At 32.8% G+C, this 25369-nt stretch overlaps 1 protein-coding gene across 3 annotated transcripts; it reads right to left on the minus strand.

Moving 5' to 3' along the window:
* Positions 1 to 797: 797 nt before the first annotated feature.
* LOC149476322 (thyroglobulin-like) lies at positions 798 to 24536 on the minus strand. 3 transcript variants are annotated; one of them, XM_089712280.1, is made up of 9 exons: positions 24202 to 24536; positions 11469 to 11604; positions 10857 to 10961; positions 3124 to 3259; positions 2696 to 2775; positions 2172 to 2381; positions 1639 to 1852; positions 1329 to 1414; positions 798 to 1008 (listed from the first exon to the last, which is right to left on the minus strand). In XM_089712280.1, exons 1-9 carry the CDS (start codon positions 24202 to 24204, stop codon positions 815 to 817), a joined length of 1164 nt encoding a protein of 387 aa, XP_089568406.1. In that variant the 5' UTR covers positions 24205 to 24536; the 3' UTR covers positions 798 to 814. The 3 variants fall into 3 exon arrangements, with proteins under 3 accessions (XP_089568406.1, XP_089568403.1, XP_089568404.1); XM_089712277.1 differs by lacking the exon at positions 24202 to 24536 and adding an exon at positions 12671 to 12874; XM_089712278.1 differs by lacking the exon at positions 24202 to 24536 and adding an exon at positions 12667 to 12874.
* Positions 24537 to 25369: the final 833 nt, after the last annotated feature.

Genomic DNA, 25369 nt, shown 5'->3' on the forward strand with positions numbered 1-25369 from the left:
ATTGACGTATGACAGTGCAGTCAAACTAGTGCTGCCTGCGTGCTAATAAATCGGTTACAGAACCGATTTTGTGATCATGAGTTAATGAAAAACAATGTGAGAGGAAAACTGTTTGTAGTCTTTATAAAATAGAGATACATTTTTACAAGTTATATATTATAATTTATAATAGATAAAATATAGAACTGGAATTTGGTATTGAAGACTAATGAAAACAGTGTTACAGTGATAAGGTATTTTCACTATAACTAAAATATTTAAAAAGTTACGTATTATTGTAAATTACTTAAGTAAGCGATAGGAAAAAAATATTTATATATTTTGTTAACACATAGAGATTAAAGATAATAAGACGTCTAATTGAATAAATAAATGTTTGAGTTTAAGTTTGTACATACTATACATAATGATCTATATTATATTCTATAAGAATACTAGCGGTCCGCCCCGGCTTCGCTCGTGGTACATATGAAAAATAGATGTTGGCCGATTCTCAGACTTACCCGATATATGCACAGAAAATTTCATGAGAATCGGTCCACCCGTTTCGGAGGAGTATGCAGACTAACATTGTGACACGAGAATTTTATATATTATAAGAAGATTATCGCCTTGTGTATTGAATTTTTATTTTATCTTAACTTCAGATAAACACAGATTCATTAGAACGCGTTAAATAAAAAAGAGATTATAATGTCATTATAAAAGGCTGTTGACTATTTTTTTATTTGACTTAATACATCCATTGCTACAAATGCTTAACATTTCTATATACTTTTATAATAAAACAACAAATAAACTTTATAAAATTTATTCAACAATGTTGCCAGTCTTGTGTGAAACATGGCAAGCTCCGAACATTCTGTTGTTCTTTCCCCACTTGTCGTCCATCAGAGTCCACACAACGACACACACCGCGATAGCATTGAATCGGTCTAAAGTTGCCGTTTTTGCAACACACCGGCCGTGACGCTTGTGAGCTCATCAATGATGACGTTAATGCACACTCTGTAAAGAAATTAAAAACTTATTAATTTCATTAATTTTAGAAGGGAATAGAAATTTTGTTTTTCTAGGCATGACTATAAGGATTATGTACATTTACGATGTACTCTCAATGTAATTGATAGTTTTTTTAAGCTTATTCACAATTACCTTAAATAAGATTAAAATATGTATAATAACAGTCATGTATTTTTTACTGTATAGTAGCTTCTAAATAATTAATTTAAAATTAGCTAACAACGAACCAACCAAGTAAAAAAGTAAATTATAGTGTTACCATCTCAAATTTCTTCCTCCAAATAATAAAAAAAATATCTACTCACTGCAATCCATAGACTTATATTCCGGAGTATTGGGTTGCGCTTCGTAATCTCCAATTCTAACTGATCGTTCGTTCATGCATATTTTACTGAAACAAGAAATGTATATTTAGTTAATCTGACAAAATATATTTTAAAATATCCAATTATACTTGATTTTTGTGTTTTTAACGCTTAAGCCAACAAATTACGGAGGAGGTGACGTAAAAAGAGTAATATAAACAGAGCTTAAATAGCTCAAGAAATAAAACGAGGCAATATATTCAATTTTACTACACATCCCTAAAATATTGGTTATATTTTATTTCCTTACCTGCCATTTGCCGTCCGACCAACACGACTCGATGTACCATCAGGAAGACACTCCATGTCATCAAACGTGTTAAAGTAATCCATAATAAAACCAGCTTCTTCGCTTTCTTTGATAATTTTCTTCTTGTTCTCAATATTCATGAAGCATGGAGTCGTGTAATTGTATGGTGGTTCACCCTCAAATATTTCAGGGAACAAATCCAGATCCTCGTTATCTATGAAACAATAATTAGGTAAATAGATGTTATTTTTTTCTATCTAGTTGTATGTAAGTAATCACCTTTTTTCGTTTCCAATTTGAAACTCTTAACCTCTACTAATATTATAATTTAAATGTGAAAGTAACTCTGTCGATCTCAATCTTCGTCGATCTTCACGCTTCAACCACAGTCCCGATTTAAATGAAATTTGATACAAATATAATATATAGAGACCCGAGAAAATACAAAGGATAAGTTTAATTTAGTCGAATGAAAGTCCATACGGCTTAATATAATGTGCTTCTATCATTTAAATGACGTATAGAAAACTTACAACAGCTTAAGTCTGATATCTTTTGTTCATCTAAATGTATACTATTGCTTCCCACTCTTTCTCCAGTTATTCTGTTCACGCAAAAACATGATCTACCCACACATTGCACAGGGTTGAAATTCCCATCCGATGTACATTTGGGTCCAGCTACAGGAAATTGTACTTTCCTGTCGATTATCTTCTTTATTTGTTCGTGGAAACGGGAACAACCTGAAAATCATTATAGATAAAATGTCTACATAATATTTTTATGATCCATACCATTCCATACTAATATTATAAATGCGAAAGTAACTCTGTCTGTCTGTCTGTTACTCAATCAAGCCTCAACTACTGAACCAATTTGCATGAAATTTGGTATAGAGATATTTTGATACCCGAGAAAGGACATAGGACAGGTTTTATCCCTGAAATCCTACGGGAACAGGTTTTTCTTTGAAAACGCGGGCGAAGCCGTGGGCGGAAAGCTAGTATACTATATGACCATCTCCTAGCTTTCCCATACATTTAATTTATATACTTACCGCAAGGCATATTCTGTAAAGGACCTGTATACAAAACTTCGCCAAACAAACGTTCACCATCTTCAGACTGACAAAAACATCTGTAAATAAAGTAATGAATCAATTTAAATATGTATTTTAGCACAATAATCTTAAACTTAGCATCATGTCAGTTTCTTAATTAATTCACTATTATTATCATTTATAACGCAATAGTAACACCATAACGAAAGCGATTCAAAACGTCGATTAAATTTCTATTTAGTTACTCTAAAAAAATCTTTCATCGCCAATTTAAAAACGTGTTGGTTTAATTCTATAAAGAATATTAATATATTTTTTCTTATTTACATATAACTCATCTCCAAGGCTCTTTAAACATTTTTAATTTCTCATATTAATAAATGATTAATAATCGATTTCCGATTTTTCAATAGCACAACACTCACGATTGCGTGGGCACGCAGTGGAACGCCGCGAACTTCCCTTTCTCGTCGCAATATGGCCGTTTTTCAAACGCACCCACTTCGCCGCGGGAAAATCTTTCATCGTAATTGTCTTGTAAGTCGTGGCATTTTGTTTTCACTGAAAGTTAAATTAATTGTTGTATTTTTATAAACGTTAAGGTGTTTTAGTGTAATAATTCCAATAGGGTGGGCACTTGGGTAGGCACTTTTAATTTATAAAAAGGTAAGTTTTTACGGTAGTTGAGGTATATTTTTGTAAATAATTTCTTTCGTCTATGGCACTTAACTATACCAAAAGAAAATAAAGCAATATTTTATACTTTAAATATTCATTTTTAGTTTTTACGTATGCTTAACACGATCGATGTGTAATGTTTTGGCATAGTTACAGAAGTAGGTAAGTAGATAGATTATTGCCTTATACCACCATATTATTTTTCAAAATATAATCATTTTACAGCTTCATTAAAGACATTAGTTAACTGACTTTTACCACAGTTTACTAAATAGTTGCAATGCCGTCACGTCAAGGAGTAAGGCGACAATTTTGCTATCTTGGAACTTGGAACTTGCCAAAGACATTTCACTTCTGACACGTGTGCAGCACACACGCTCTTTTTATTTAAGGGGCCCTTGTAGAGAAAGTTTAGGCATTTTAGGAACTGAGACGGCTCGCGCCCGCGTTGCGTTGGAGCCGGCGCGACATGAACTCCGGTGACCTATGAAGGCGGGCGATTACGACACAGTATAAATAAATCAGTAGTTCGATTTTATTTGCTATCGTAGGAATGTTGTTGATAAATAAATTTACTACTTATCCTATACCATTAAACGAGCAATATTTGCATATTTATATATTTGTTTGTATATATACAGTGTGGATATTTTCGATGTGCCCTGAAAGGAAAGTACTTGAAATACTAGGGATAGAAAATTTTTCTGAAAGGAAACATTCCTTTTTCAAATTTTATTTTATTATTCAAATCGATAGAAACAATATAAAAGATAATTTATTGTTAATTTCTCGTAAAAATATTTGCTCTTAGAAATAAAAATATCATGGAATCGAACATTTTTGTTGTAGAATCACCATCATCTAAACATAAAGAACGCTTCTGGTTAAGTTATAAGTGATAAGTACATTGATTTATTTTCTTCTGAAAATATTGGTAACTAGCTGTTGCCCGCGACTTCGTCCGCGATTACGTCGTTTTTCGTCATTCGTCGTTTAAAAAAAATACGTGACACTTTATTTTTGAATGTTCTTAATTGTCTCTTATAAAAATAAACTACATTAAAATTGAATACTCTGATAAGAAAATCTTAAAATCGGAGGACATCGAAAATCTGAGGAAAACATGAATTTGATTTAAATTCTACATTACTTAGTAATTCAAATAATAATCTAAATTAAATGTAGATTAACAGTTTGAGCGCATCATTATATAATATGTACCTCAGTATTAAATTACGTTAGTTTACATAGTAATTTTACTAAAAACACGATGACTTTCTTTCGCGCTCGGTACAACAAACTAAGCATGTTTGTGGTACGTGGCCCGCATCACTTGACCCCCCGCGAGTTCCCCTCCGTTACTATGCGAAAATACATTCGTCGCCCTACTGTAGGAAAAATTGTAATATTTTAAATTCGAGAAATATTGATTTCTTGTATTCGACTATTCGTTGTAGTCGAATACAAAATATATTTGAAGAAACTTAGGTTGGCCTTCAGGCAAAAGGGATCCTATCAAATGATAAACTTGACCTTGTATCTTAAAAGTAAGCATGAAAGGATCCTCTGATAATTGTTGAGCACCAAAGGATCATTTAAAACGCACTAATATAAGAGAGAATATTGTCTAAGAACTGTTTAGATTGCACATGTTCCTCTAAAAGTAGTGATTTCAAAGGTTCTGGTGTATCTTCAAACGAAAGCCGACTCCTTACTCCTCTTTAAAGCATTACAAAAAGAACATACTACTTGTATACGTAGTATATTATTATTAGTCTGTGATACTACGTTAATATCGCCTATACAGAAGATGATCTGTAATCAATTGTGAGGTTATAAGCAAACCCACTTTTATATTTGTCGGACCACACCACCGAATTCGTAGATTGATCTTCTATGTTTACCTCTTAAGTCATTAAGACTGTCGAAATCTGTCTACAGTAAGACGGGCCTCTCGCTATTCGTCCGTTTCAAGAGACCAAATAGTTTCAATTCTTAATCTTTCATTAAACAATCTTATTAATCGTACTTGTCTCAAATAATCTTGTCTCAAATAATGGTAATATTCGCGTCCCTACTCTAGTCATTGCTTATGCTCATGTTCATCTTCAAGAGATCGAATAATATTATGGTGCACCCTATCATTTGTCAATCGGTCTTCATATTGAATAAAAGTTTCAGATTATCGAGATAAAATATGCCATTTGCGATCAGCTGTGAGACGTTATACCCTCTCAGTGAAGGTTTCGGTCTCACAGGATAGTACATGCCGTTCGCGGTCAGCTGTGAGCCGCAATTCTCGTTGTGAAGCGGTTTCAGGTTCTCGGCATAACACAATATGTTGTTTTCGGTCAATAGTAAGCCTCTTACCTCTAACGATCCTTGAGAACTCTTATTTCTCATTTTCTTAGCTTTGCTCGAATTTCGATATAAAGATTTTTTAGGTGGCACTGATGCGAGTAAATAAAAATTAAGTTAAAACGGACTGAGAGTGTTATAATCATCAATCATCATCATCATCAATACATATAATAAAATTGTGGAAAAGCGATGTCTGTACAATGAAAATATGTAGAAAAAAATTAGCAGGTGTTATTATTAAATCGATCTTGAACCCAAAACTGTAGTTAAAAATTTTTTTGTCTGTTTGTCTGTATGTTTGTGCACGCTAATTTCAGAAACGGCTTATCCGATTTAGATGCGGTTTTCACTAATGTATTATGGTAATCTTCATTTAACAGTTAGTGTTTATTTCATGTCAATCGGTTCATAAATAAAAAAGTTATGACAATTTATAAGTAATCACGGCGAACATTTGCTAAGGCATTCTATTGTACACTGTACAGTGTACGATAAAACGTAATTTATCTGTTATACGCTACAGTTATTCCTTTACATGTCCAGATGATCATATCAAAATTCCCCAAGGGTTTGGGGGTAAGCTGAGGTAGTAGGGGGGGCGGGGTCAAATTAACATTATGGTTACTTCTAATAGGTAAATTTTCCACACAAAATGTCCTTTAAATTATGTCGTATTATATTTTTAACCCCCGACGCAAAAAGACGGGTGTTATGTGTTTGACTGCTATGTATTTCTGTGTGTGTGTGTGTGTCTGTCTATGGCACCGTAGCTGGCTAACAGGTAAACCGAATTAGATGCGGCTTTTTTTTGTTAGGCAGCATATTTTCCGACGCTGGTTCTTAGATAAATTGTATCGAAATCGGTTCATCCACTTATTATACCTACATAGGGGTAAAAGTGGGAATGAAAAAAATGATATAATAATTTATTTTTAAAGATCGTTGGGAAGTTTATGTAATTATTTATTCCTTTTTCTATACACTTTTCTTCGTCTAAACGGTTAAGTTACGTGCTCCCTCTCTCTCTCTTCAACCTTTAGTTACGTGCGTGAGACAGGAAACATCTAATTTGGATTTGTTGCCGGATTTGATAAAAATTGAGTATCGATTAAGCTGATCAGTGGCTACACCATACATTATTAAAAACATCCATTTAAGAAAGGAAGGAAATAGAATTTGCTCCTCTCCCCCCCTGGTTCCTAAAAAATAATATGACATAATTTAAAAGAAATTTTACGTAGAATTAGTTAGGCATTTCTTTTTTGATTTTCGATATTATATACTAATCATAATTTTTAATTACAATATTATGTAGTAACTATTTGGTATAGGTTAGGCATTTCATTTAATAAGTTGGTACGTAAGTTTTTTAGCTCAGTTTAGTAAGAAATTTTAATAACAATTCTTTTAATTATTTATGGTAGTACGTATTTACTCAATAATTGTATGTTAAGTAGTAATTCAGCATGGGCGTAGCCACGGTGGGGCTGGGTGGGGCGCTTACCCTGGCTTTGATCTGGTAGGTACCAATTGTGAAGGGGAGTGGGCGTGGGCGTTGGCGTGGGCCTGGGAGTGGGCGTGGGAGTGGAAGCATGAAAATAAAAACAATTATTGTTGCCCCACCCTGAGCCCATGGTCATAGGTCCCATAGTCACTATTCCACGCGGACGAAGTCGCGGGCACAGCTAGTAGACAAATATAATCAGAAAGCTTTGAACTCCTAAGCTCAACCATAAAAGATAGACATTAATTATGATGTCGGGAGATATTTTTTATATAATATGGAGAACATTTCTTTCATACTAATAATTGTACCAAGTTTCGTTTAAATCCGTCGAGTAGTTTTTGTTTCTATAACGGTTATACAGACAGACAGACGGACAAAAATTTTTGGCGTCAGTGTCGATCCCTAATCACCTCGTGATAGTTATTTAGGAAATATATTTCATGTACAGAATTGACATCTACAGATTTAATATAAGTATTATTCATATAATTAGATGCCAATTTCCATGTAACGTTAAATTCGACTATACAATAACTAACAGACAACGCAGGTTACTCTCGTTTCCGTAAGTTGAGGCGGCTACATATTCGGTCCTCATAACTTCACTTTTTGTGAACGAAACGACAGCGCGGTTTAATTCGAGGCCAACACCATCAAAAAAAGGAAATATTTTTAATTGTGAAAAAATATTATGATTTACACTATAAATAGATACTATTTTAACATTAACACAAAATATAAGACTGTGAGTGTGTAAAAATAAATCCAGCTAGTTTCACATCAAACTTATGTTTTTAATTAGGTATACGACATGAAAATATATTAATTACCAAGCAATAATCATACAGGTAAATACTGAACAAAAGTATTAACAGTCAAAGTATATTTTTACTTACAACATGTAAATGATGAAGGAATAATAATTATCAACGAACTAACCTTTTTGTATTATTGTTTATAAATATAAATTCATAAACAATAAATTTATAAAGAATAGAAAAAATTCGACCACTAAAGAATGCTGGTTCGAGTCCCGCCTCGTTATCGAATTTTTAAAACACGAAGATTTTTAAAAATGTAACCAATGAACACAATCAATATTAGATTAACTGTAATGGTGTCTAGTTTGACTTAAAATAATAAACATCTACCCTCACTTTTAAAAATGTAGTATATTCACACGAATTATAAGCGCACCTTATAGGGAAGGGAAGATATGGGTTAAAGAGTTAAATAAATAAATAACATAATTATATTTAAATTATTAATTTTTAACATTGTGTTCAGTAGTGTTAACATGTAAATTGATTTGATTTTTACGAAATCTCATAGATGGCGCTGTTTCAAATTTGTATACTAATAAATTCATTAAACTGATTCTCTGCCCAAATTACGTAAATGACATAGTTTTTATTGTGTAAAGCTAGATAATAGCATGGCTTACCCGAAACCAACATTTAAACATGAGTCTTTAGATTGTACGCTGTCGTAATACACGGAATACGTAAGAAAAAAAAAGGTTCACAGCTCCTCCCCCGGAGGTGATAGCATGATAATATGTTTAAAAAAGCCTCACCCGACCTGTTAGTAATATTCATGCAAAATTTGAAGTCAATCTATGCAGTACTTTTCGAGATTAGCCTGGACAAACATACAGACAAACAGACAAACAGACAAACAGACAAACAGACAAACAGACAAAAATTCTAAAAACTATGTTTTTGGCTTCTATATCGATTATAGATCATGGATTATGTATTCTTTTAAAAAAATATTCAATGTACAGTTTTGACTTTCCTACGATTTTATTATATGTATAGATAATAATTAAAAGTATAACAAATAAAAAGGCAAAATAATAATTGAATATAAGTATGTAATAAGTATGTTAGTGTATTCAACCAACTTAAAAAAGTGTGACTATTTTACAACAATTTGAATAATAATCAATTAATAATTTGTATTATTGTATACAATATCGAAGCTTTTTAAGAAATGTATAAAATACTTTTTTATGAATTATTAATTATCACTACATAGTATAAAACAAAGTCGCTTTCCCTGTCCCTATGTCCCTATATCCCTATGTCCCTTTGTACGCTTAAATCTTTGAAACTACGCAACGGATTTTGATGCGGTTTTTTTTAATAGATAGAGTGATTCAAGAGGAAGGTTTATATGTATAATAACATCCATTAAATAGTGGAAAAGTACTGTTATTTTTGAGGTTTCTAATGTGATGTCGTAAAAAATTGCATTTTTTCCGCTTACATTGCAAACGCAAGCTGAACCCTACGAGTTTTATCAAAATAATGTACTAAATATTATACACATTGAAAAGGTCTACAGAAAAGTCCGTGATGGTATATGTCTATCTCTTATGGATAACCCACAATAACATTTTTTTGTCATTTACTTTTTACGAAAAATAATGGCTAATTTTCGATGCGATTTTAACCAATACAGCATTAATCCTTAACCAATTAAATACCTTGAATACATTGTTCGTTTAATATAGATCTATATGGCCCTTTACACCGTATGATTTAAGTGAATATTTTCGAAGATATTACAGATTTAAAAATTGCGGGACGTAGCGTTTGCGGCGGTACCGGCCGGCCGCCAGGCTATCTACCTATACGAAGTCGGAGCGGGCCGCTATGTTTTTATATACAACGTTCACAGTTTTTCTGTAGTGTATTTAGTATCAGCATTGCACCCGTGCGAAGCCGGGGCGGGTCGCTAGTTACAAATAATTGTAATATCAAACTTATACATTACAGTTGATTTGAAGAATAAAATGGAAAATTTTATTTTTTTACATTTTTAGTTCTTTCGATTCCCGGTCGAAGAAAATGAATTTTTGAAAATCTTTGAATGCAGTTCTATTTCTTTTTAAAAATAAAGGAAATTTGCTATCTCCAGTATTTCTAGTACTTTCACCCAGGGCCCATCGAAAATTTCCACACTGTAAAATTTACAAACAAATATATTAATATGCAAATATTGCTCGTTTAATAGTATAGAATAAGAAGTTAATTTATATTTACAACAATAATCCTAGGATAACTAATAAAATCAAACTACTGATTTATTTATACCGTCGCCGTGCTCGCCGTTTTACTTGCCGCTCGGTTCTAATACGCGACCGGCGACTACAACGTGGTCGGGAGCAAAACTAGCACAGGTCCTCCCTCGATGACGTCCGGCTGGACTCTGGCGGCACTGACGTGGTGCGCGCGAGTCGCATTTTACGTATTATATTTTATATAGAAAAAAATAAGGGCTAAATTATAAATCTATCCAAAAATTTCCCTGTAAAACCTGATTAGTAAATGAAATGTAAAATTTTCATAAACATAGCGTTCCCCTAATTCTCATAAAACTGATTATGCTTTCAAAATCGATGTTACTTCTGATTTTTTTTTGATCGAGTTAAATGTTTAATATTGTGTTTTTATCCAAAAAAGTCACTAGATCAAACGTTTATCTGTGCTATCTATTTTTTTTGGATTTTAAATATGATGATTTCTATCCAAAAACCATGATTTAGAAACATACATTTTGGGTAAGGGCGCCTTAATTAATTGTTATAAAGCATTAAATACCCACTTCTAACACACTTCCTCGTGTCTTCATCACACATGAGCCCATGCCCGCATCTACCAATGGTGATACCATCGCCAGGACCGCCAATACTACAGTCTTTGTTCTGTTCTGAAAAATAAAGGTATTTATTTAAGTACTAGCTTTTCGCCCGCAGCTTCGCCCATATATTCAAAGGAAAGCAGCATAGCTCCTGTTCACGTAGAATTATAATCTATACTAATATTATAAAGAGGAAAGGTTTGTATGTATGTATGTATGGTTTTCACGCATAAACTACTGGACCAATTTTGATGAAATTTGGCACAGATAATCTTTAGACCCTGAGGAAGAACATAGGCTACCTTTTATTGCGAAATATGTACCACGGGCGAAGCCGGGGCGGACCACTAGTATAATAATAAATAATATAATATTTTGAAAATGGCATCGTTATAACAAGACGTGGCCTTATTGTAAAAATGTATCAAGATCAGATGTTTGTGTGTGGCAAAGGGTAGGTCGACGTTTTGAATGAATGACTTGCAAATTACTTGCTTGTAGCAGATTGGTAAAGCTTATAATATATTGGCCAATATATTTTTTGTATGCTAAATTATAACCTACATGAATACTCACGATAAAGCGGTAAACAATATTCGCAGCAGTTGCACAAACTAGGTGAGGGTAGATTGAGTCCGGAATGTGTCGCATTATTGTACCGGCAGTCGGGCGCGGTGGACGCACACCGGTTTTTTGCGTCTAGTAGATGAGTCTGGAAATTGATAGTTAGTTTTATAGCATTTAATGCTTTATAAATAAGATTATTTTAATCTCTCACGCGTCCTACTATAACATACTGATTTAGTTACGAGCAAATAATGTACGTAGAACGCGTGAAGCTTTAAATACATAATAGAAAAATGCCGATCATGAGACGTTATTCGAATAGAAAGTGTCTTTCGCCTTGCCGGGGCGAATCCCGCCTCGTGATTAAATTTTTTAATTTTAATAACTAGGATAATTCTCTAAATGTTAATAATTAGGACAATTAAGTACATATATGGCATTATTATCTATCATTTAAAATGTAAAATTTTTAGAAGAGCAACTACAAAGTTGCTAATTTGTGGAAACTACTGTCCGAACGGGTACGGGGTAGGTTAGAGAAATTACGACGTCGATACAACGGACATGGACCAAAAAGTTATAACTATTATTCATAATATTCATTTTCAAGATTCGTTTACATACATTTCCTATACAAAATCTGCTGGTTCATCTCAGATTGTTTTAATTATAGCATGGTATTATACTAATAGGTATCTATTAGATCTATATCCTTTGGGATAAACCCATAATTTGCGGAAACAAACCAATGTTCATTGTATTGGACTACAAGACTATCCATGATAAATGCCTACTTCTCAAACGGGCTAAAGCAGTTTTGTCACTTTTTCATATTCATCACCATTAAAAATAAAACCTTGTATATTGTTATCTACATAACATCTTCAAAGATGACTAATGTACAGAAATTCATTACTTAGGTATATGATATATATCTAACTAGCTTCCGCCCACGACTTTGTACGTGCATCCCCTTTTTTCCCTGTTCCCGCAAGAATTTCGGGAAATCCTTTCTTAGCGAATGCCTACGTCATAACATCTACCTGCATGCCAAATTTCAGCCCGATACGTCCAGTGGTTTGGGCTATGCGTTGATAGATCACTAATATCAGTCACCTTTGAGTTTTATATAAATAGATTGTGTATATGTATTATATATATTGTGTTATTTAAATCTATTTTTTTATTAAACATCATAATATTATACCCACTCTACAAAATCCATTTTCACACAGCACATCACTAGAAACAACCACAAAACTTGACAAAAAACATAAAAATAAAACCAGGGCGGCCATCTTTGGCAAATAATTAAAAGACACTGATTTCATTAAATCTATTGATAAGTTATCAATTATTATCAGATTATCGATGTGTGATTATTCATTATTCTTTGTTTATAAAGGAAATGCGTTGTTATTCTATAAAATGGCCACTTAGCTTGTTTTAAACCCGGTATAGCTCGGGAGTCGGGACACAAAATAGGCTATTTTTTTAAGAATAGAAATAATTCAATCACGAGGCGGGATTCGAACCTGCGTCTTTCGCCTGGAGGCGACATTCATTTATAAAGCATTTGAATACTATAAAACTAAATAAAAAAAAAGATATAGGCTATGTTACTCAGTAAAAATGTAGATGATTAAAATCGTCACAAAGTCTCAAAGTTAAAAGGTAACTTTGTAAAATGTTGACAAAATAAAGGATAAGAAAGGAATTTAAACAAATAAAACAACAAAAATATATAAATCCATATAATAATATGTATTGTGATGATTTTAAATTGTTAACCGATGGTTAAAAATGTAGGAACATCTATTTTAATCACAGGTAATATTATATACTACATATAGGTACCTACTATAATACTATACGTCTTCCTAGTTTTTAAAGAAACCTTTGCTACAAAAATGCAACACCGAGCGTTTTAAAACAAAGTACATACGCATAAATCTAATTAATATAATAGGTACTAGTTATAGTTAAGCTATTATACTCTTTCCAATGACAAACACTCGAAATTTAGACGAATCTAATGCTGTGTCTTGGCTGTGTCCAAGCTGTGTCATGCCACAGATAATACTATATGCCACAGATAATATTATAATAATATGTATTATATAGTAACATTCAAGTTAAAACTAAAATTTGAGGCTAAGAACCCAACCAGCCAATCCATTCGGCAAAGGAAAACGGTTTCATTAAACAAATACATATACCTACCTATCTCTTTAATATTCTGTATGCATATCAAATATACAAAAACACTATTACAATAAACACGTATGAAGTATATTCTCCTAAATATTCCTTAAAATCTTTCTTCATTGCATCCAAATTGATATACCTAGTTTGAAGCCTGGTAAAACCAACCTAATTTTCCGTTCCTTATCACATCTCTTATCAACGATAAGGCAGTGCACTTATTTACATTGTTGGGTAATGAAGATGACACTATGTATATATGATGTGTGATAAAATGATAAATTAATTTTACGAGATTTTTGGTTGTTTCATAATGTGGTGTTGCTATCTGTAGTCTGTACCTTTTTAGATACTTAAGTACCTATTTTTGTTCACTAGAACCTATATACTAGCTTTCCGCCCGCGCTTTCAAAGAAAAACCCGCATAGTTCCCGTTTCCATGGAATTTCCTGGTTAAAACCTATCCTATGTGTTAATCCAAGTTATCCTCTACATGTGTGCTAAATTACATTGTAATCGGTTCAGTGGTATTTGCGTGAAAGAGTAACAAACACACACGCATCCTCACAAACTTTCGCATTTATAATATTACTAGCTTTCCACCCGCAGCTTCGCCCGCGGAGTCAAAGAAAAACCCGCATAGTTCCCGTTCCCGTGGGATTTCCGGGATAAAACCTATCCTATTTCCCGGGGTAAAAAGTAGCCTATGTCCTTTCTCGGGTATCAAAATATCTCTATACCAAATTTCATGCAAATTGGTTCAGTAGTTATAGCGTGATTGAGTAACAGACAGCCAGACAGAGTTACTTTCGCATTTATAATATTAGTATGGATATCATAAAACTATTATTAACTCAACCTCACATTAATTACATTTAATATTATATTTGCTATTTGATATTCAGGTTGCTAGATGAAAGCTAATATTTGATAGCGAGATAACAAATACATTGCAGTATGATTAACTGACATGACTTTGATATGAAATATTCTGAAAAACATTCAAGTTTTATAAAATTTTAATAGTGTAGTATATTAGTGAGGGTACACACAAATAATGTCACCGATCGTATGTCAGTTTGTTGTGTCAAATAAAAGTGATTGCATCATCCTTGTGTTTTAATATAAATTGAGCCTCAAATACCATAATTGGCGACGAGGAAATAGTAATTCACACGTGAAAAAGTACAAAGAATACAGTGAAATATGTCTTTTGTTGGATATTGATGCACATGCCTGTAGGGCTATTTTCACATCTTCCTGATACGCTATGATTAGCTTATCTAACAGTTAAAATGATCAATGAAAAATTACCACGTAGAAAAAGTAGTTATTTATTACCAGATTACGCCAGAGGGTGCGGTAGGTTCATTCTAATACATATTAACCATATTGTTTTTGAATGATCGATTGATGATTTGCAAAAAAAAAGAAATATTTATCAGGATCTGTAATGAAAAACGTAATCAGTTTGTTTATCATGTCATAAACAACAACATAACATATACACACAACCAATGATAATATAGCACATAGAGCAGGCTCCAAGGAGATGTTCGTTTGCATAAATAGCGGACCTAAATCTGACTTCTGATATATATTGTATAGATCCCAGACATCCTATAAACAGATGTTGCCAACCAGTTTTGTGGTCCCCTTCCCCGCACCCCGGTAATTAAATATGGCATACAAAGAAAAAAATAAACATTTCCAAAACATGCCGCGTGGGGTATCAAATGAAAGAGCTTATTGAGTAGATCACGAATATATAGCATACTATAACATTTCTTACACTTTCTCTAAGATTTTTTAGAAAATTTACGAAAATGGTCCATTTTTGAGTTAACTTTAAACCACTATAGATTGAAAACTCATGAATATATTTTTTAAATTATTATTTTAAATAATTAACAATAGTCCATTGTTGACGATTCAATAGTTCGTACAGTGAAATAGTTGCATGGGGGAGTGGGGGAAGCATTCAAAGATGGCGAGTATATTTTCAAGTTTATGCCAGAAATAAAGGCCTAATACAAAAATATCGGTGTCAGGGCTTAGAATAATTATCTCTGCACTGTCGTTGTGTTTGACAGAATGAAAAATAAGGCAGAACATTCTTGAATCATCCTCTTAACTTCATCAGCCTCTTCTAAACTTGAAAATATACTCGCCATCTTTGAATGCTCCCCCCACTCCCCCATGCAACTATTTCACTGTACGAACTATTGAATCGTAAACAATGGACTATTGTTAATTATTTAAAATAATAATTTAAAAAATATATTCATGAGTTTTCAATCTATAGTGGTTTAAAGTTAACTCAAAAATGGACCATTTTCGTAAATTTTCTAAAAAATCTTAGAGAAAGTGTAAGAAATATAATAGTATGCTATATATTCGTGATCTACTCAATAAGCTCTTTCATTTGATACCCCACGCGGCATGTTTTGGAAATTTTTATTTTTTTCTTTGTATGCCATATTTAATTACCGTTGTGGGGAGAGGGGGACCACAAAACTGGTTGGCAACATCTGTCTATAGGATGTCTGGGATCTATACAATATATATCAGAAGTCAGATTTAGGTCCGCCATTTTTGCAAACGAAACTCCACTGAGAGTCCGGTCTAACAGTCTAGCAGTTAATAATGAATAAAAAAACTCACAGTTTTACGTAATAAAACAAATGCTTATATAATAAACTAGCTTTCCGCCTGCGGCTTCGCCCGCGTTTTCAAAGAAAAACCCGCATAGTTCCCGTTCCCGTGGGATTTCCGGGATAAAACCTAGCCTATGTTACTCGTGGATAATGTAGCTTTCGAATGGTGAAAGAATTTTTAAAATCGGTCCAGTAGTTTATGAGCCTATTCATTACAATCAAACAAACAAACAAACAAAGTTTTCCTCTTTATAATATTAGTGTAGAAAACATAATTGGAACAACGAAATATATCACAATAGAAACAATACACTTCCTTACAACGCATCTTCATACACGTCAATAAATACGACGATCTTCATTCTCCATATGTTCTAGAACCTTCTAGAACATTCTCGAAGCTTCTGGAACCTTCTCGAAGCTTCTCAATCCATGATGAACCAGCATCCGTTCATAAAGAGAGCAACTCCATGACAGTGTTTAAATGCAATACTGTCGACGGATAGCTCTCTTCATTAACAGATTATTGGCGATTCCAAATCCTGTTTTATAATTACAAAAGTATATAAACATAATTTACAATAATAAAGGTAACAAATTTCACAATAAAATATGTAGTTACAATAGGTAGGGCAATTTCCTAAGAACATTTCTTAAATCTTTTCTATAAGCATACTTATGTAAGTAGAGTCTGTCAGTAATATAATAATTTAAAATTCTACTAAAATTTACTTCTACTTAAAATATTACAAGCGCAATTCAATACAATACAATTCTATATAAAACTAGCGGTCCGCCCCGGCTTCGCCCGTGGTACATGTTTACGTTTTCTCTACATAAGAACCATCCTCGTACTTCAAGGAATATAATAAAAAAAGAATTATCGAAATCGGTTCAGCCGTTCTCGAGTTATGCGCTTACCAACACATTTTGCGATTCATTTTTATATATAAGAACATAATAATACCTAAGTATATTCATTCATAGAATTAAACAAAATAAGAACAACGTAGTTAGGTACAATTTTGTGTGTACCTAATTCCATACTGTTACGTAGTGTTACGAAAATATACTGTTACGTAGAATTTTAAATAAACACAAGCACAAATAAAATAAAAAAGCTAATACTTATACATAGAATTCTTGTATTGTCACCGATCCTTGAATCCTTGAGAAGTGTACAAAGTATGAACTAAATCTATCCGTTTATTATGGGTCAAAATATAGAGTCACCAAAAAATGTACGGCACAAGTCTATAACTATTTTGCACAGTACTATTTTGTTGCTGGGTTTGGAGTGAATCAAAATGCCTAGTTGATGTTTTGCTATGCCAGGCCTCGCCGCTTGAATGTAGAGCTTGTGGACTGTATGCTTGACGACTGCGTTGACGAGAGTAAGTGACGAGTGTGTTGACGAGAGTACTCTCGTCAAGTACTCTCAGTCGGTTACAAACAAACAGATGAAGCTAAAAAGCGTGTCAAAAAGCAGTAGGGTTCCAATACAAATAGGCGACATATAACAGGACATACAAAAAGTTTAACATAGTGGGTATAAAATATATTAAGTATAACTAAACTAGTTCCTCAACAAGTAGGATTTGTTATACGACAAAAACAAGCAAACGTGCTGTTACAATAATCACCTGCTAATAGGGATGTCAGGTTGGTTACCGTTACAAATTGTCATGTTTAAATGTGCTATTTTTTGACCGACATCGTTAGTAGTTATTTATATTCTACGCAAAAAAAGAACGCTATCTTTAAGACGCGCAGTTTTTATAGTAATTTTCCATGAAAAAACTAATCTATGGAACAAAACAGAAAGAATGTATGAGATGTATATCATTTTTGGAATTCACCTTTTACTTACCTTTCAACATTCAATTTTCTAATTAAAGTCCTACAAAACTTGTCATAAATTTATTTCAGCAGAATTGTTGAATGAAACAGGACATTAGCGACAATCATATATAAATTATAAACTACCTATAGATTTAGCTTAAAAGTTTAAATCCCTCCAGGTTCGATGATGCTTATGGGCAATGCCGAAAACTGCAAAGAGCAACTGCAACTAGACTATAAGAAAAAGACGAAGCAAGAATTCTCTTTTATTAATTCATAAGTAAGGGCCGATTTTTCAATGCCCAGATAAACAGCTAGATAGACTTTATTCTTCAGTTAACAAAATATTCAATTTTTCAATAGACGACTAGGACTTATCTATCGAATAACTACGTTATTTGAGAAATAAATATATTTGCCGCTCCAACGGCCAGATAGCGCGCTATTCGACGGTTAGGCGTTTGAGTTGACAACTGACGCGTCAAATTTGGGATATTTTCGTATGTCATAACATAGAGCGTAGAATTATTAACAATTAAACCTCTTTCTATATAATTATTATCAATTAAAATCATATTGAAATTGATGTTTATGATAGTACTGATGACCATGCCATTGAAAATTTGCCGAACGCTGCCTTTAAGTAAGTATGTCGTTTCCATCGTAAAATATATAAAAAGTTAGACAGACAGAGAACCACGCGCACGCCGCACGGCTTACAACTATAGCAAAAAGTGTCGTGACAACTTTTCGTTAAGAATTTTCCGTCTAGCCCCCTTTCATAACGCGCGATAAGGAACTTCGTTCCAAAATTGAAAAAAATGGGGAAAAGTACCCACTACAATTTCGCAACATTTAATTAATAAATCTATAAAAATATTTTTCCACACTGCGGAACCAAACTTGACCATAATATAACTAAATTACCTTGCCATATAAATTCTCATACATGTGATGTATGTCCTATTTATAATCTTTACCGTACAGGCTTGCTACACGTAACTTCCTAAACAATAGATTTTAATATTTGCAAGAGAATGGATCATAAATTACTATAACTATACGCTATTAGTATGCAATAATACTGAAGAAGAAAATGTGATTAGTTATTCGATTGAATTTTAAGCTGTTGCATAGCTTCTATCGCGGGCCTTGAGCGCGGGGACCGAATCCAGAAATTGCGTAACGAAAAACCTCACGCTCCCCACTCCGACGGGCACGGAGGTGTGGCTTAAAGGCATAGCATGCAATAGCTTTACCGCGGCAGTCCCCGAGTGCCACACGTCTTTTTTTATTTTTTAAACTAAATATTTTAGTATTTTTTTATGTTAGCGCCAACACTTAAAAGATCACCTGACGTTAAGTGATAATCTGTGCATAGAAACAATATTCAAATAATACCTAGTGTTTTAAACGGGATTTAATCCTAACTTTGACCTAGAGCTACTATAGTTATTATTTTGTGCTTTGACTAGCGTTAGCTATATCCTTATGATATAATATATATAACAGCCCACGAAATAAGCAATTATTATCATATTAACCTGTCACTCCACTAAATATCCGGTATATTTTATACAAACTACGCAAACGCAGTTTAAACTTAACTAACGGTTAACCTCCAAAAGCCGACAATCAAACTAAACTTTCGTGAACCAGCAGTTCACACGGTTAGATGGTAGTCGATAATTGTTTAAGTGAACTTGCCGTGTTGACTGATACGTTTTTAATAAATTGACATTTTTCCCTTGGCAACTGGAATTGTAACAGAACATGGACATATCGATAAAAAACACGCTTATACTCATGAAATTATTGTAAAGTTGTATTGTCATCGATCCTAGATTATGTGTTGTTCAAAAGTTTGACTAAAAATTTTCCTTTAAAGTCGGTCAAATTGAGTCTAAGCATATTAGGTATGTAGGTTTGTAGATATTTTGATTAGGATTATCAATTTGAAATTTGTTGGCATAAATATAAAAATCAACTAGGTACATAAAAGAATCATTTTGAGTAACCCGTCCCCAAAAATTTTTTCAAATGACTGTCTATTCACTAAATTTACAAATATCCAAGCGTGATCTAATTATAAATAGTGAATTTAATGCTAAAAATAGTTTTAACTACGTTTAAACCATGGTATAAATAGGTATAACCTTTATACTATGTTTAAACTAAGCCACTTCTCGTAGCATTCAAAAATCGGTTTCCAATACATTTTTCAAAACACTACCATTTTGTTACACCTACATGAGTGAAACCGTTGCATACTAATATACTAAATAGGTCACTTGCATAACAAGACAAACACACAAACAACAATACGTGGACGCTAATTGTCTCAAACCATTTGTATGGCGGTGGTGTTTCTAAAGAATTTGCCTTTGAATACATGGAAATATGTGTTTTACGTATAACAATTACGAATATTGTTCAAGTTAGTTAAGTTTCTAAGTTTTGTTGGTGATTTCAAATGAAGTTCCTAACTTTGAGGGATTTTCAAAGACATCTTGTATACTTCATTCCCAATAATATGGTAGATTAAAAGATGGGTGAAATTGCTAAGGGCTAAGATGGAAAAACACTTCAATATCCAGCTTATACTATTTTAAAAAGTGCAATTATTATTGTCAATTTATACGTAACTAATTTATCCGCCTTTGCTCAAATTTAATAGTCTAATGCTATTGAAAAAGAGCAAAGTTTTTACGCAAGCTAGCAAAGACGTCTCTGTCAAGGCTAAAGTTTTACGAAAAAATAAAAGTCAAAGCTTATCTATAATTCGTAGATTTTACCTTTTATTAGCTTCACCTGTAGGTATGTTTGCATGTATCTCTTTTAAACTCGATTTTGACCTACTTTAAACGGACAGATTTAATTCAAAATTTGTACAATTATCAAGGATCGATGACATTATAATAATATTTACGTGTAGATGATCATATTTCAGCTTTTTTGTCTATTTTAAGGGCAAGGGCAAAAATGTATTTTTGGTATGTTTATCATTGCACCGACATATTTTAATAGTTATTCCATTTACACAGTGTCTTATGGAATCTATCTATAGGAAAAAATGAATATATTACTCACAATTCACATGCCAAAGCAATTGGAACTCTGCTACATTAAAATAGAGTCTTTTGTCACACGATCTACAGTTACACCTGCTCAAATAATGTAGCTTCCGTGACAAAAGATTTGGAATGCTCAAATACATATTAAAGGATGTCTCACTGTTTTGTATTTTAATCTATAGATTTACACGTGTTATATACAAACTAACTACTAACTTGACCCGGCTTCGTCCGGGTTTATCTGGGATAAAAACAAGAATAATACAATATCACTTAGAAAACGATCCAGTAGGTGTTTAGTTCATTCCTCTACTATACAAGTTTATCTAATCTAAAACATTGTAAAGATTTTTTTTTACTACAAGATTTTTTTTTTGAAATTACACAATTTATTTACTGCTGCTGCGTTATTGTGTCCATTCCCCTTTTTCATGTTGTTTCTCCATAAAAACCTTCCTCGTGCCTTACAAACGTTAAATTAAAATTTTCGGAATTGGTCTAGCCGTTTTCGAGTTTTACGGTAAGCAACACATTTGGCAATTCCTTTTTATTATGTAGATTAGGAGCTGGATCGATATTAAATTCGATTTTATTTTATTTTTGACTCTCGCGTGGTTCACTTATCTTATGATGGTTTTTCCCATACAAGCCCTCGAAAAAGATATAGTATCTATTTGCAATCTCTGCTCTATCTATCACTAGTCAAGTATGAAAACGTATCAGATAGACAGAGTTTATTTTATAGATAACTAGCTTACCGCCTGCGGCTTCGCCCGCTTTGTCTTGAATCATTATTGAATCACTCTATCTATTAAAAAAACCGCATCAAAATCCGTTGCATAGTTTTAAAGATTTAAGCATACAAAGGGACAGAGAAAGCGACTTTATTTTATACTATGTGTTTTATATATATAAATAGATATATAGATAGTGTATAGATAGGTTATATATATTTTGATACTTTTCTACGTTCCACACTTTAAAAAAAATATTTCCATCTCTACATAATATTATCATCAACTTTTCTGTCCGCTTGTTCGCAATGAACTCAAAAATTATTGCACTGATTTTAATTACGTTTTCACTAATGCACAGGACTTTCTCAAACACATTTTAACCAAAAATATTTATTTTCTAAATCAATTTCGATGAAATTAGGTACCTATTGATATTCTCTATTCTCTATCTATTCTTTGTTATACATAGGCTCTAACCATCGTCCTTCTAAACCTCGCCAAATGTGTCAAGTGTGCAAAAATAATTATACCCTGAGTGCAAACAGCACATTCGTTACAAAACATATTCTTACCGACATACATTTATTGTGTAATATCTATTTATTTTATTATTATATATTTGTGACGTAGGTGCGATGGTTAACCTCCTTTCTATTGAAATTCTATGTCTATGATTTGAACGCGCACAGGGGCCGTATTATTGTTTTGGCCTGGCGACGGGCAGCCGCTGACGCGACGGGGTCACGGAAGAATCCTACCATACCCGTGGCCCCGTCGCGTCGTTGATGCGGCTTGACGGAACACAGTGGGGTTTTGGTCGGTAGGAATCCGACATAACCCACGGCCCCTTCCCCGGAGGCCGCGGTGGGTCAGGGGCCGTATTATGACCTCTTATTCCCAGTCAGTTTACGCCGTGAATTGAACAGACTGGCAAATTCATATTATGATCGCACTATGAATTTGCCAGTCAGTTCAATTCACGGCGTTATCTGCAGTCTGGAAATAAGAGGTCATAATACGGCCACTGCTCTATTTTTTAAATTTTGTTTTTTTTTTATGGCCATGTGTAGATAATCGAAATAGGACGATAATTTTCGAAAAATAAGTATGTTTAGCAAAAAACGAAACCTCTTTGTGCCATAAGCACATTGCACACTCTTCCAAATTATTGTCAGAACTAGACCAAATCTAAATGAAATATATATCTAGCTGTTAAAGAAAAACTATCATCATCGGTTCTCACATTTGAAGGTTCTGAAGCAACAAACAAAAAAATATATCATCGAATAGAGATTATCTTTGCGAAGTCAGTTTATCAACTATATTTTTACCTCGTTCACAAAAGTTAACTTCTTACCTATTTTTTTCGCAGTCACCTTAACTATAATTTTTACCTCGTTCACAAATTTAACTTCCTTCTTATTTATCGTGCTCTTTTAAAGTAAAATAACCGTATCACAAAATCCACTTAAAACTAACTAAACATAAACGCTCCATTTCTTCACTATCAAAGTTTACTGCTCTTAATCTAAGATATCGTTGTATTTGCACAGCATGGCCATGGATGGCATTAGATGGTATTTCAACTGCAAACATTAGCTCATTAAAACACCTACGTTAATAACGCAATGAAATAGGGCGCGAAAATATTTTAACTTTTTTAAAATTTGAACTTTTTTTATCTGTGTCAAGCTGTCAAATGAAATATTTGATTTCGTTCTTTCTGCAAGATTAATTATTATTATAAAAATTGAATTAGAGAACCATTATTTTAACAATTATCTATGTATTTATCTATTAATTTTTGAGGTACGTGATTAGAAACAGTATTTAGTTGATACAATGTTACTATAAGCATAACTAGTTAAAAATTTAATTACTTTTTTATTCATCGCCTTTCAAACTGGTTAAGTTCTTATCAGTAAAGACATGAAAATCCCTCAAATATGTTTAATATTATCAAACTAACCAATTTTTTAACCGCGGTTCAACCTATATAATATAATCTATAGAATTATTACCACTTAAAATATAATATAACTACATTATAAGTTCGAATTTTCATGAAATCCTTGTATAGAAAACAGTCAGTATACTTAACTACATGAAAATTAGACAAAAAAATACGAAAAATAATTATATGTATTAACTTAAAAGGAATTTAGAAATTAGAATAAAAATAAAATTGAAATTCTTTTATATTTATAGAATAAAAAAAAAATCTCACCATTTCAGGACGCAGTTTCTACGATACTCTATCTGAAAATGTTCAGCCATCTTGAATCACATGTTTATCTCATTTCTTGACATAGACGCCCAGCTCATTCGTCATGTGACCAATCAAAAGCCAGCGGTTCTATTTACAAACGTTTGTTTTAAAATCATTTATCATCCAATCAAGTTATTGCATGGGATTTGTGAAACGATTTTCCGAACGCAAATATGCCGCCAAAATTTGACATGTCACTGACACTAATTCGAAGTATAAATAGTTCGAACTACCAAAGAGATTTTAAATTTTAATTGCGCAATGCTTACAGGACTAATTTGAAACAATTTTAGTTGATTAGAGTCACTAATTGGGTGTTAATTTTATGGAAAAATTGTAAAACGTACACGGTTCAGGTGGTGGTTTACGTAAAAATGGCGTCAAGTGTTACAAGTTGGGCGCTTTATACAAAGTTACCTGTTACGTCACTCATGCACGCGGGACGAACATTATTCGTATTTTCTTATCGCTTTAGGCGGTTTCCTTACTAGCGTTTGATCGTAGCGTTTTAATCGAAAGTTAGTGATACTATTTCGTTATTTATTTTATGTTTGATGTTTTCTTTTGCTTATTTTAAAACGCAATAAAATGTTCTCAACATTTACCGTGACACCCTGTATAATTGTTTTCAATGTTTCATTAATTGAAGTGAAACTTCTTTATCGGGGTTGGACAAAAATTTAGTGTAACATTTTTGCGTTACGCCGTACGCGTGACATTTTTGTGTTACGCCGTACGTGTGACATTTTTGCGTTACGCCATACTCGTGACATTTTTAAGGTCATAAAGAAGTTTCACTTCTTACGTGTGTACTCTAGTACACGCATACATTTTTTAATTGCTTATGTATTAATACGTACCACATTCCTATACAATTTAAAGTTAGATAATTAAGTATTTTTTTATTTGGATCAACATTATTAGATTACTTTCTATTAAATACTTAGAGCTGTGAATGCCTTCAATATCTACCAATAAATTTATTTTTTATTTTCTATCTGCCATTTATTCAATGCATAGATTGAATTCGACTAAATAATTAAGAATTACATTACCCTTTATTAAAGTGAAACTTTTATTACATCGTCTCAAACTTTTTGGTTGTGTAGCGCATGTCGCGTGACGG

Source organism: Colias philodice, chromosome 28 (assembly GCF_061535455.1).
Source record: "Colias philodice isolate Cphi_HAF_F1 chromosome 28, ilColPhil1 Martin Lab GWU primary, whole genome shotgun sequence".
Taxonomy (NCBI): Eukaryota; Metazoa; Arthropoda; class Insecta; order Lepidoptera; family Pieridae; genus Colias; species Colias philodice.